The sequence below is a fragment of the Ovis aries genome, chromosome 7, assembly GCF_016772045.2.
Source record: "Ovis aries strain OAR_USU_Benz2616 breed Rambouillet chromosome 7, ARS-UI_Ramb_v3.0, whole genome shotgun sequence".
NCBI classification, from domain to species: domain Eukaryota; kingdom Metazoa; phylum Chordata; class Mammalia; order Artiodactyla; family Bovidae; genus Ovis; species Ovis aries.
In genome coordinates this window covers 4,762,548-4,776,530 of record NC_056060.1, presented here as the reverse complement: position 1 = coordinate 4,776,530, position 13,983 = coordinate 4,762,548, and the positions used below count along the sequence as shown (strand labels likewise).

The 13,983-nt window shown below is 37.1% G+C and overlaps 1 protein-coding gene across 3 annotated transcripts in view; it reads right to left on the bottom strand.

Moving 5' to 3' along the window:
- Positions 1-5,828: 5,828 nt before the first annotated feature.
- AP3S1 (adaptor related protein complex 3 subunit sigma 1) overlaps positions 5,829-13,983 on the bottom strand; it is a 71,263-nt gene continuing 63,108 nt past the window's right edge. The window contains exons 6-7 of one of the 3 annotated variants that reach the window (XM_042251977.2): positions 12,540-12,580; positions 7,813-7,861 (exon numbers count right to left, since the gene is read on the bottom strand). In XM_042251977.2, the coding sequence (XP_042107911.1) occupies positions 12,545-12,580 (36 nt within the window). In that variant the 3' untranslated portion in view covers positions 7,813-7,861; positions 12,540-12,544. Of the gene's footprint in view, positions 12,581-13,983 lie in introns of all 3 variants that reach the window. The other 2 variants (XM_042251976.2, XM_015096778.4) reach the window with 2 other exon arrangements.

The window sequence follows — 13,983 nt, the reverse complement described above, 5'->3', positions numbered from 1 at the left end:
TCCGTGATGCCATCCAGCCATCTCATCCTCTGTCGTCCCCTTCTCCTCCTGCCCCCAATCCCTCCCAGCATCAGAGTCTTTTCCAATGAGTCAACTCTTCTCATGAGGTGGCCAAAGTACTGGAGTTTCAGCTTTAGCATCATTCCTTCCAAAGAAATCCCAGGGCTGATCTCCTTCAGAATGGACTGGTTGGATCTCCTTGCAGCCCAAGGGACTCTCAAGAGTCTTCTCCAACACCACAGTTCAAAAACATCAATTCTTTGCTGCTCAGCCTTCTTCACAGTCCAACTCTCACATCCATACATGACTACTGGAATATTCATTCCAATGAATATTCAGGACCAATTTCCTTTAGGATGGACTGGTTGGATCTCCTTGCACTCCGACAGACTCTCAAGAATCTCTCCAACACCGCAGTTCAAAAGCATCAATTTTTCAGTGCTCAGCCTTTTTTATTGTCCAGCTCTCACATCCATACATGACTACTGGAAAAACCATAGCGTTGACTATATAGATCTTTGTCAGCAAAAGTAACATCTCTGCTTTTTAATACACTGTGTAGGTTTGTCATTGCTTTTCTTCCAAGGAGCAAGCGTCTTTTAATTTCATGGCTGCAGTCACCATCTGCAGTGATTTTGGAGCACAAGAAAATAAAGTCTGTCACTGTTTCCACTGTTTCCCCATCTATTTGCCATGAAGGGATGGGGCTGGAGGCCATGATCTTCGTTTTTTTGAAAATTGAGTTTTAAGGCAGCTTTGTCACTCTCCTCCTTCACCTTCATCAAGAGGCTCTTTACTTCCTCTTTGTTTAAGGGTGGTGTCATCTGCATCTCTGAGGTTATTGGTATTTCTCCCTGCGATCTTGATTCCAGCTTGTGCTTCATCCAGCCCAGCGTTTCACATAATGTACTCTGCGTATGAGTTAAATAAGTGGGGTGACAATATACAGCCTTGACATACTCCTTTCCCAATTTTGAACCTGCTCTCAACACATAGCCTTTAATTAGTAATTAATCACACTCAGCATTTCTCTAATGGATTGATGGCCTGGAATAACAGTCATCCAATTCTATACTCTTCATGATTATTAGTTCTCACGCATTTCTCAAAGGCCTGAGACCCTGTCCCTACCAGGGCATTCCAAGTTCACCATCAGTGCCAGCTGCAACAATTACGCTGCTGTGGCATACTACTGGTGAACCACGCTCCACTTGCTGTCAGTAACAGGTCTTTTAATGCTAGCCTGTCAGGAGGCAGTCAAGTTTCAAAATCTCATTTTAGAATGTGCTTCCTCAGATCATTCTAGGCTATAATTTGCTGAAAACCAGGCTGAGATAGAGATTTGCATGCAAGTCAATCACTGGGATCAAAGCCTGAAGTCTCAAGGACGTAGGATGAGCCAGAGGGAAGAGTTAAATGGCAGTGCAGTCCCTACAAAGGCTGGAGCTGATCCCATGGGCAGCACTGGAGCTGGGGCTGTCCTGCCTTAGCCACGTGGGCTGCATTTTTATAACTTGGTTGGAGGATGTCTTGGTGGAGTCACGACTTGAGGTGAAGTAGCTCCCTGCAGCTGGTGGCAATCCTCAGCAACGCAGCAGAGTGCCCTCAGCCACCAACCTGGCCAGCAGCTGAGGAAGTGTGTGCTCCAGGCCTACAGAAGGCACGCCAAGGCGCCCGCTTCAGGCACTGATGCACTCTCTCCCCTGCTCTACCTCATCGTCCCCATGCAGAGACCCCGCGGAATTCTAAAATATCACAGATACCAGGGTTAAAGAAAACAATTTAATTTCAGAGGCGGGTAGTTCAGTTCAGTTCAGTTGCTCAGTTGTGTCCGACTCTTTGCAACCCCATGAATCGCAACATGCCAGGCCTCCCTCTCCATCACCAACTCCCGGAGTCACTCAAACTCATGTCCATTGAGTCAGTGATGCCATCCAGCCATCTCATCCTCTGTCATCCCCTTCTCCTCCTGCCCCCAATCCCTCCCAGCATCAGAATCTTTTCCAATGAGTCAACTCTTCGCATGAGGTGGCCAAAGTACTGGAGCTTCAGCTTTAGCATCATTCCTTCCAAAGAAATCCCAGGGCTGATCTCCTTCAGACCAGGGTTAAAGAAAACAATTTAATTTTGGAGGCAGGCAGGGCAGGTCTTTTTGTCTTTAATGGTATTAAGAGTTTAAAAGCTGCCCTTTGGGGTCAGGCTTCATAGGTGGTTTAGTGGTGAAGAATCCTTCTGCCAAAGTAGGAGACACAGGGGATGCAGGAGACGGCATTTTGACTTCTGGGTTAGGAAGATCCCCTGGAGGAGGAAATGGCAACTCACTCTGGTATTCTTGCCTAGGAAATCCCATGGACAGAGGAGCCTGATGGGCTGCAGTCTGTGGAGTTGCAGAGTTGGACACGACTTAGTGACTGAGCAATGCACGTATGCCACCAACTCATCACAGAGTTCAATTTATTTGCTTTGCTTTTAATTTTTAGGGGTTTAAAATTTTAAGTTTGATTACTAACTACATAAAACATTTACACAGTTTCAAAACAAGATACACTTCAAGAAGTCCAGGCCTCTGCCGTTTCTCCTTCTCAGTGTGTGTGTGTGTGTGTGTGTGTGTGTGTGTGTGTGTGCATCCTTTCATTTAAAAGTGCACACACATCACTCACTCTCCCTTTTTCTTGGGTAACTGATAACATACTGTGATGGTTAATTTTATGTGTCAACTTAATTGGGCCATGGGGTTTCCCAGACATTTGGTCAAACATTCTGGGTATTTCTGTGAGGGTGTTTTGGGTTGAGATTCACATTTAAATCAGTAAACTGAGTGAAGTATATTGCCCTCCCTTGTGTGAATGAGCCTCACCCAAACAGTTGAAAGCATCAACAGAACTTAAAAGGCTGATCCTTTTCATTGCTCCTGTCAGACTGCCTTCAAGCTACGACATCAGCCTTCTTTTCCTTGCTTTCTCATTTAGAAATGATCACCAACATGATGATCTCGTTTAAAAATATTTATCACAAGGAACGGGCCTACATGAGTCCCATTCATTGTAAGTCCCAAGGTCTGCAGGGTGAGTTGATAAGCTGGAGACCCAGAGAGCCTAAGGTGGAGCTCCAGTCTGAAAGCTGGCAAGATTGAGACCCAGGATGAACCCTTGTTTTATTTCAACTCTGAAGGCAGAAAAAAGCCAAGTCCCAGTCTGAAGGCAGTAAGCAGGGGGAATTAAGAGGCAGCCTTTTCATTCTACTCATGCTTTCAACCGACTGGGGAAGGCCTGTTCACATCAGGGAGAGCAACATGCTTCCCTCAGTCTACTGATACAGTGTGGACCTATCACACACACACACTCACATCCTACTGGTTCCAGAGAACCCTAACTAACACACATGCCGTCGATACAGATACCCTTCTTTTTATCTAGATTTTTCTCACTTAACATTATATTCTAGGAATCAATGTTATCAGCGTTTAGCACTACAGAGGGATATCTCATTGTGATAACTCCACAAGACACCGTAATGTGGATGCAACCCAGCTTCTCAACCAGTCTCCTTACAAAGGACATTTGGGTCACTCCAGCCTTTTGCTATTAAAACTGGTATGACAGTTACCATTATTTATTCAACCATTTCCTTACTGGTGGGCACTGAAGATATTTCCAGTTTATTATATAATTATTTTTAAAAGGCGATGAAATAATTACCTTTCTATATAAAGATATTCAGCAGTGCTCCAACTGCTCCACTTTGAAAATCTACAAAGTGAGGCACAGGGTATGTAGGATATGTGTATTTTTAAGTTTTAAAAATTTTCACAGAACTTGGCATATTGTTTTTTAAGTTACCGTAAATTACATTCCCACCAGCAATATATGACAGTTTTCATTCCTCACATTCTCTCCAGCACTGGATATTGTCACCTCTCCTAATTTTTGCTAGTATGACAGAAGAAGTGAAAGTGAAAGCGTTAGTCGCTCAGTTTAGTTCAGTTCAGTTGCTCAGTCGTGTCCGACTCTTTGCGACCCCATGAATCGCAGCACGCCAGGCCTCCCTGTCCATCACCACCCCCCAGAGTTCACTCAGACTCACGTCCATCGAGTCCGTGATGCCATCCAGCCATCTCATCCTCTGTCGTCCCCTTCTCCTCCTGCCCCCAATCCCTCCCAGCATCAGGGTCTTTTCCAATGAGTCAACTCTTCTCATGAGGTGGCCAAAGTACTGGAGTTTTAGCTTTAGCATCATTCCTTCCAAAGAAATCCCAGGGCTGATCTCCTTCAGAATGGACTGGTTGGATCTCCTTGCAGTCCAAGGGACTCTCAAGAGTCTTCTCCAACATGACAGTTCAAAAGCATCAATTCTTCGGCGCTCAGCCTTCTTCACAGTCCAACTCTCACATCCATACGTGACCACAGGAAAAACCACAGCCTTGACTAGACGAACCTTAGTCAGCAAAGTAATGTCTCTGCTTTTGAATATGCTATCTAGGTTGGTCGTAACTTTTCTTTCAAGGAGTAAGCGTCTTTTAATTTCATGGCTGCAGTCACCATCTGCAGTGATTTTGGAGCCCCAAAAAATAAAGTCTGACACTGTTTCCACTGTTTCCCCATCTATTTCCCATGAAGTGATGGGACCCGATGCCATGATCTTCGTTTTCTGAATGTTGAGCTTTAAGCCAACTTTTTCACTCTCCTCTTTCACTTTCATCAAGAGGCTTTTGAGTTCCTCTTCACTTTCTGCCATAAGGGTGGTGTCATCTGCATATCTGAGGTTATTGATATTTCTCCCAGCAATCAGTCATGTCCAACTCTTTGCGACCCCATGGACTGCAGCCGCCAGGCTCCTCTGTTCATGGTATTCTCCAGGCAAGAATACTGGAGTGGGTTGCCATTCCCTTCTCCAGGGGATCTTCCCGATCTAGGGATCAAACTCAGGCCTCCTAAATCACAGGCAGATTCTTTACTGTTTGAGCCACCAGGGAAACTCATGCCAGGTGAAAGTAAAATCTAATTGTTCTTTAAACTTGCATTCCTAGGTTACTAATGAGATTAAGCATCTTTACATATTAAGTGATCACTGAGACTTCGTTTTCTATGACTTGCTTATTCTTGTCCTTTGCACATGACTGGGTTTCTTTCTCATACTAGAATACAGTGAGAGATAAAACCCTTTCCCCTATTTAGGTTGAAGCATAATCTGGCCTGGAAGTTTCCTTAATTTTGGTACATTCTAACCAAACAAAAACTTAAATTTTTCCATAATTCACACCTCTCCCCCAGAAAAATGAAAAAGAGAAAACATACACATTGCCAGGCACTCTTGTGTGGTACTGTGCCCCATTAGGACAGGGACTAACCTGGCAAATTTGTCAAATGACTGAAACATTTGTCACATGACTGAAGAGCAGGGACTTCCCTGCATGTTCTGCTTTGCATAACTTTCTTCAAGGACTTTGATACACCTCTGAACTGATGGAAATCCCAATAATCACAGACTGGATTTCCTGGATGGGGCTTAGAGTCAGATTAATTTTATTTAAAAAAAAAAATAGTGACTTTTCTTATACCCCAGACCTTGGAGTAAAATTCACACATGCCACAGATGTAAGGAAATGTTTCAAAAAAGAACATTTGGGGAGAAAGGACTAGAACTACAGGGAAAACCTGAGTCTAACAGGAAGAGGAACCTCACTGAAGGATCACAAGGTAAGACTAAATATGAAAAGGTGGGCAAATTATGTGATACACTGGTCTTGACTTGTGAAATAATTTAATTTTACAATAATGAGCTTCTGAATGTTAAAAATATAAATTGAATAAATCAACATTAACAGCTGCTTAACAGTGATAAAATATACTTTTATTTATTTTGTTGAGTCAGAGGGTCGTAAAAAAAATTATTGCTAAAGTAGATATCAGGCAAACAGAACAGTGCTTTATAAGTCTGGTTACCTTGAAGTTTATTTAAACTAAGAGAAATAGGTCATAATGTTTTCATGCAATACATACTTCGTTCTTTAAATTACAACTGTGACAAATAACAGAAATTATTAAGGAATGCTGCACTTGTGATCCATACAAAACACCAACATTTTGGGTTGTACACAATTTAAAGAAATGTCCTGAACACTTTTCAAAATACTGTAATAGTCAATACATACAGGCATGCCTTACGTGGCCACAGGAATGCAGTTTAGAAAATAAAAAAAAAAATCACACTGGAACTACTTAATTTCTTCGAAACCACTGAGCAAGAAAAGCAACATTGAACTTCCATACTGATTTTATATAACGTCTATACAGTACCTTGACTTAAATCCAAGAGTAAAAGTTAAGACTCTCCTCCTTTATTTTTGGTAAACAACTGCATGGTAAACCTGGATGACTTTCCCCTGGATTTTACCTGGGAGTGGCCTTTTTAGTTTTTTATTTAAAAGAGGGCAGGTTTGGCACTTTTATACTGATGTCACCAATGTTAATATTTCTTGGGATCTCAGGAAGGTTCATATTCTTTACAGCTGATACAGCACGGGCTGGAGCTCCTGCTAAGCCAGCCTGTATACAGAAGCAAATAAAAGAAAAAGAAAATGAACAACTCAGGTGTATTTCATCAAAAACCACTACAACTGGAGGACAATGGTAAAAGATTTTCATATAACAAGCTTAGAGACCAGATGGTAGTTTGAATTGGTATGGAATGGTTACTTTGAAATACTAATCTATAAAGAGAAAACAGTCGACACATTAAAAAATACAGTGAATACATGCAATGATAACAATGTAAAGATTTAAATACAAATTAACTTGTACTATGGAAACATCACATAAAATATTTAAATTGCATAGCTAGATCTTCACCTTTATCTTGATTTAACTGACTTATGATATAAACATGAAGCATATTTTACATTACTTTCCTATTAGACACCTCTTGCAACAACTGTGATAGGTGATTTTGGGTTTTTGTTTTTAAACTGTCATTTATTAGTAGTGCATTTGAAAGTAATAAATCATGTTTAGTTTCTTAGGGCTAAACCCTTAAAACATTTCAATACAATAAAGCTTTTTAAAATAATTTTTTACAACTGTAGAGGTTCTTCTAAACTTTTCTAGGAAAGCTCCAGAACATTAAAAAACAAAATCAGGCTTTTAAAGTGAAGCCTCAATCCAAAGAGAATGGTTCTGTCAAAAAATGAAACTGTAAGAAGAGGATCAATCCAACCCTTCAATGCATTAGTGAAAATATAATGATTAAAAATATTTTGTCATATAAAGTAGATTCAACATACGTTCAGTTTATAATATACAAATTTAGAGAAAGAAATAGCATAAATGCAAAAGGTAGGATATATATGAATACATGAATTTAACAATTTCTTAGGCCATTAGTGTACAATATCTGGCTTTCATCTTAGAAGGACAATTTATAATTTGTGAAAAATTTTGAGAGAAATTTTGAGAGAAAACATGCTTAAAATTCTAAGAAAAATGCATTTACATCACTTTTCTCAAAAAACTACATCAATCGTCATTATGTTTTTAAGGTTTAATTTATATATTAATTAGATTTCATCAATTTTTATTCAGGTTATATAAAAAAGTCAACAAACATATGGGAATTCAGTATCATACATTATCTTGCACAAAAGCAATTAAGTAACAGAAACAAATCTTCCACTTTGCTTAGATTTCACATATGAGACAGTGTCCACGTTATTAGAAAGATGAGTTTTAATGTCCCTTTTTGTAATTTAGTTTGTTTTTTCTCTTATGTAATCCTACCTCTTTTGTTAATTAAAAAATAATAATAATAAAGCTGTTACCTGAGAAAAATCTTGACTGATACAAAATAGGCCAGTGTAAACTATTAGCTGAATAAAGGATACAAACATTGTTAAGCAATGAAATAAAAGCCATGGATTATCAAGTCAGAATTGGAAATAATAGAAAAATCAGCAAAATAGTATTAATAATATATATGGTCCACACAGGCAATGATAAGGGTGATATGGATGAAAAACTCCATACCCAATTAAAAACTAAATAGGGCCGGAGAATTCAATTTTTATAATTTAATGGAGGTTAGTTGTTTTTGATGTATAACTAAAAATTTGATTGACCTCTACATTTATACCTACCTGAAATAATGCAGTTTTTGTTATACCCCACTTCTCTCCAACTGCCCCCCAAAAGATGTTGGAGATACAGATGAGTATTATTTGGGCTTCCCAGGTGGCGTTAGTGGTAAAGAACCCGTCTGCCAATACAAGAGACATGGGTTTGATCCCTGGGTCTGGAAGATCCCCTGGAGGAGGGCATGGCAACCCACTCCGGTATTCTTGCCTGGAGAATCCCATGGACACAGGAGCCTGGCGGGCTGCAGTCCACAGAGTCGCAGAGTCGGACATGACTGAAGCGACTTAGCACACATGCCAACTGGATATTTTCAAGTTCAGTGTTTAGCTACCAAAATTTAGAATGGTTTAGAATCAGAGAAGACTCCAATTCAAAGAGCTTTACCATGTTGTAGGCTTTCTTCCTTTTACTAGAAAGTATGTTGTTTTCTGAGGGAACAAAAATTATTTACCAAAATTACAGACAACCTGGAAATAGTTATCATTTTTCCAGGTAAAAAGATTTTATAATTTTTCTAATTAAATACGCAACTTGCTCCTATTTCTACTCTGGAATTTATATACCAGGTGCCAGTTATGAGTTGGCTATAGCAAAGCACTGACAGAGTATTTAACTCTAAACATTTTAACAGGCATGGATTATTAGAGGATTTTTATTATTGAGAGAGAAAAGGTAGGGGTGCAGGTGTGTGTGTGTGTCCATCTGTTTTACTGGATGCTATGCTTAACATTTATAAGCAGGAAAAATACATTTTTGTGGTATTAAATGTCATTGTCAAGAAGCTTTCTTTCCCCATAATACCCTGTACCATAAGCAGCTAAACTAGAGAATAAAATTGCATCCTGTTAAATTTCATTAGATTAAGTTGTTTCTTTGTGACCACAGACGGTGTTGACTGTTGGCTGCTAATAAGAATACATAAAGTCAATACAGCAATTGATTTAAATAGCATATATGTGCCAAATTCATATTATGTAAAACCAAAAAGTTTCTAAGTCAACAAACTACAATTCCTCTAAACATAAGCAGCGAGCCATAGACATGCAAAGGGTGGTAACTACTCAGAACACGCAAATGAATTTAGAGAAGCAAATTATTTCTCAAGCATGTTCAATACTTCTGTGTAGTATGTCACAAATTTAAATGATAAAAAACTTAAAAATTGTAATGTGTACTTCAACTAAATTTTAATTAAACTAACATTTTAAGAAATCAGATTTTATAGAATATAAAATGGAAAGAAAAACATGAGAAGGACTGTTGATCAGTAAGTAGACGCTTAAATGAGCTGTTAATGTTAAAGTACAAAAATTCAGACTTTAAAAAATAGTAGACTTCATGTCACTCAGATAGTTAACAACAGAACTGCTATAAACACATTTCAGTTTCAGACTTCCATGAACGTGAAGTCTGAAACATTTTTATTAAAGAATAAAATGTAAAAAGGTAATTTGCCATTAAGTTTGCCAACAAAAAGGTATAAAGGAATTTTCATCTGAGTTGAGCTTTTTTAGATATACTCAAAACAAGATAACATTTACTGACACAATTTTTTAACACTGAAATTTACAGAAACTAAGTTTACCTGTCTTGTTAGTAGTATGTACAGTTAAAAATGTCAAAATAAGATACTTCTGACAGTACAACATAGTTCTTATAGATTTAAGATTACACAGTTGACACAAAGCAGAAATAAAAAGAATGAAACCCTACTGGAGAAATAACTTGTTCCCATCTAAGCTGTTATACTCGAGCACCACCATGGCAGGTAGACTGCAGCAACTTCACTAACAAAACCAAATACATGAATCCAAAGCAGTCAAGAGGATGAACCGGATGGAAGAACGAAGTACAGTATATAAAAGAATGGTCATGTTTTCTCTCCCATGAGATTAAATAAATTAACAGAATTAAGAGAAAGAAAACAAAATGAAGTCTGCAAGTATACCAAAATGAGGCCAAACAGATAGAAGACTTATACAGACATACTCTCAGAAATTTCAAGCACTTGAATCACAAAGATAGTAATGGATGGATATGATTCATTTTTGATTTTTTTTTAAATTGCCAGACCCAAAAATAAACAAAATGTGTGCAAGCAAAACTGAAAAAAGCAGCATTATAAAATATACTTCATTCAAAGACTCTGAAGGCTCCCTTTTCCTCATGCAATAAGCAATTAGCTTTCTCCAAGGGAAAGGGAAATAACCTAGATGTTTACTTCATCTAACACATTAAATATTCTACCATCTTAAAATATTTTTTCAAGCTTGAAATAGACCATAATAAGATGGTAGTGGAATAATATTCACATACTAAAACCTTTACCCGCCCATCCTGGAAGTTGCTATATGCACAACTCATAATTTTGACCTAACAGCAAAGTGAAAGAACAGCAACATTAATAAACACAGTAGTAAATGGTTTCAGACTCAAAATCATTAACAAAATAATGGCAGGTTTTGAAAGCATGTGTTGAGCAGAATGGAAAATGTCAATATTTTAATTTCTGATTTTAAGGCAGAATAACTTTTAAACTGGGGACAGGCTTGCTCTTTGCTTTAAAGGCAGTGTTTTAAAACTGCAATTATAAACAGATTAGAAATGCTGCTGACAGTCCTCTAGTGAGCAAGAACAATGGCACTTTATGAAAACTTTTATCAAAATGAGAATATTTAAAAATTGTAAACCTTTCAGGTCTAGTAATTTTATGTAACCTTAAATTATAGTTTTAATTTCTAGCACAGGATTTACCTGTGTGAAATAAATACAGCAGGCTGATATAATTTATGGATTTAATATAAATAGTTTTGACCATTACATGTGACCTCCAGGGTCTTCACCATAATTCTGAAGGGGAGAGTAACTGGGCATGTCAAGGCAGAGGGGCAGAACCAACTCACAAGCTGACTTTCCAACATCTATATCTGAGGGCCACTTTTCTTGTCCTTTATTCTTTGAAAATAGATACTTGATTAAAAAAAAAAAAAGCAAATCAGTAGTTTTAGTGATAGATGTTATAAGACCCAAATTACTGATGCTAGAAAAAACAATTTAACATAAATTAAAGACTGGAATGTAGAAACTGGCAGTGATTTGAGATCAATGGAATAAATGAGACCGATTATATATTTTCTGTTCCTGGGATACAGTACTACAGATCTGGGGTTCAAAAGTGTGTCCCCAGCTTCATGATACAAGGCCCACAGACTCAGGATAAGAAATTATAAAACCACCTATAAGGTGCTGCTTTCTAAACATATCCAGAAAGTAATAATCTAGTGTCTAAAAAATGGTGCCAAATTCTCAGTGGTATTTTTCTAATTACTAAAGTGGCTAACCTAACCTAAGTTTATATATTTTTCCCTGCATGAGACTCAATAAAGTATTTTCATTTGAAAATTTAAATGGAGGTATGTAAACATTTTCATTTTTCCTGAAATGGCTCTGTACAAAAAGATGTTCATCATCATCTCTACATGGAAATTATTAATAGTAATTCACACAGGTAACTTGCGGTGTGAAAAATTCACAGGAAATAGCAGAGAAAATTTAGTTTTGTAGGGCTACGAGTCTATTTAAAACATTTTCAATTTTTGCCAATATGCTTTGCAAAAATTTTCAAGGTTTACAATATCTTATTGAGTCATATTATGGTATATTTAGATATCAGAAGCTTGCTGTAGTAGAAATCCAATTTAGTTTGGTCAATATATTTAATTCCATGTTTTAGAACATTTAGTTCAATTTTAGAAAATTTCTGATCTTATTTTGCCGGCCACTTTCAATATTCATCTGTCAGTCAAAACTGTAAAAGCAATTCTGTTAAGACTTTGGAACTGAAAACCATTAAGTGGGAGGAAAGGGACTATTTAACAGTCACTATAAGCCTTTGTGGGTTCCCACTTTGTATCCAAATCTCTAAAGGTGCAGCTTTTGGTTTTTAAATTCAGAGCTTCTAAAACCCAGCAGGCAATTTTATGTTATTAATAGAATCCTAATTTAGAAAGATGAGGGAAAAGTATCTGTGAGAGTTAAATTAAGATCGGTTCTGCCATATGGTGCTCAAAATAAACTAATTTATATGCACAAAGTAAATTGTCATTTCTAGAAATGTAATTAGTCAGTTAAATGACAATGTTTTTGAAAAAAGAACAAAAAATTTAAACTCTCCTTCACAATGCAGGCAGACAAAACGGAACAAAGATGACATCAATGATACACTAATAAAATACACTAAGTCCAATAAAAGATGAGCAACTACAGGGAGAAACGAGAATGGAAAATAGCTACAGGGACTATATGGGCTCATTAACACAAAGAATTTTTGAGTCTGGCCTAAATAATTAATTGCCTTTGACATCATTTTGCTTTCCCTTTGTTAAAGTACATTTTTCTCAAAGTCAGCAATACCTTGTCTACCTGTCCTGTCTGGGAGATTGAAAGATAAAGGTCTGTAAGAGAGAAGAATGGAAAGAGCTAGAAAGATCAGGATGTTCGGAAAAAAGAGGACTGACTTTTAAAAAGTAGTGACTAAATTCAGACCCATTTTATCCATCTTGAAAGTCACATGAAACACATGTCTTCCCCAGCCCCGCCCCCCACCTCCACACCTAGGCAGATCCTGAGCGCCTCTTCCCAAGCCCCAGCAGCCTCCCAGCTTAAACCCTCCTTTCCCAAGATCCCAACCTTATAGTAAACCACTTATCTATTAAAGAAGGGTAGAGGAAAATCTATTCAGAGCATTATCTTTGATTCCCATCTTTTAAAAGATCTGAGTCATCTTTGCTTCTACTTGTCTAGCTAATGGGAATTAAACTGGCTCACTTTGACTGTTACTGGAAATACACTACTTTTAAAATAATGAAATCTTTTTATTTCTGACAAAGTTAAAGGGACCTTGAAACATCCATGTTATATTTTAAAAGCTGTACCGTAACTACACTCAGGCTTTTTAAAAGACATGATATTCTAAACAATACTTAATTTTAAGAATATGATAAATAAGTCTTTTCATCAATCATGGTTTTCTGAACTTTAAGATTTTCTTTGGAAATTTTTGCTTACATAATACATTTTAACTAAAATTTTGTAAGAGTAAGATTAATAAAAGCTTACAGTTTGCTCACAAATAATTTTGGATTATTCTGCAGTCATATATTAGGTAGATATAACCAACTTAAATAATATGGAAATGAAACCCATATGAAAATCTTTAACATTTCCCTGTGTCTGGAATAAAGCTGGCAGCCTTCCAAACACATTTAACATATATGATAATTACTGGAAAATTACACGAAGTCAATGTTGCTTCAACACAGTTTCTTAAAATGTGATCAGAACTAAACTATGGCTTCACTATGACTCAGAATTCTATCTTGTGAGTAAAATATTAGCAGACATCACATATAGGGAAATGCTTGATAAACACATAACGTTAGTTTATCCCATAAGATTTAAAACACATTTCTCTGTAAAGAAGAAAAAGAAAACTAATTTGGCAACAGACAACAATTGATTATACATGTTAAAAAATGATCAGTGGATGAAAAACGGAAGTATTCATTCCCTAGGATTCAAAACCAGTTTAAATAGCACTGTTTTGGTGAAAGGACATTTTAAAAGTTGTAATATTCTTATAACTATTTCCACTGAAAACATCAATTCTGTATTTTACTGCTCTTTATAGATAAGAAAAATTGGCTTATTAACAAAGTTTTATTGGACAATCAAAAAGCAAATATCCATTATGGAATAATAATAGGTCTCCCACGACTTCTATCAATATTACAGATAGCAAACTAAGGAGGAAGAGGGGTGAAGTGCACCACCAAAGGAAAGGAATTAAATACCTGGA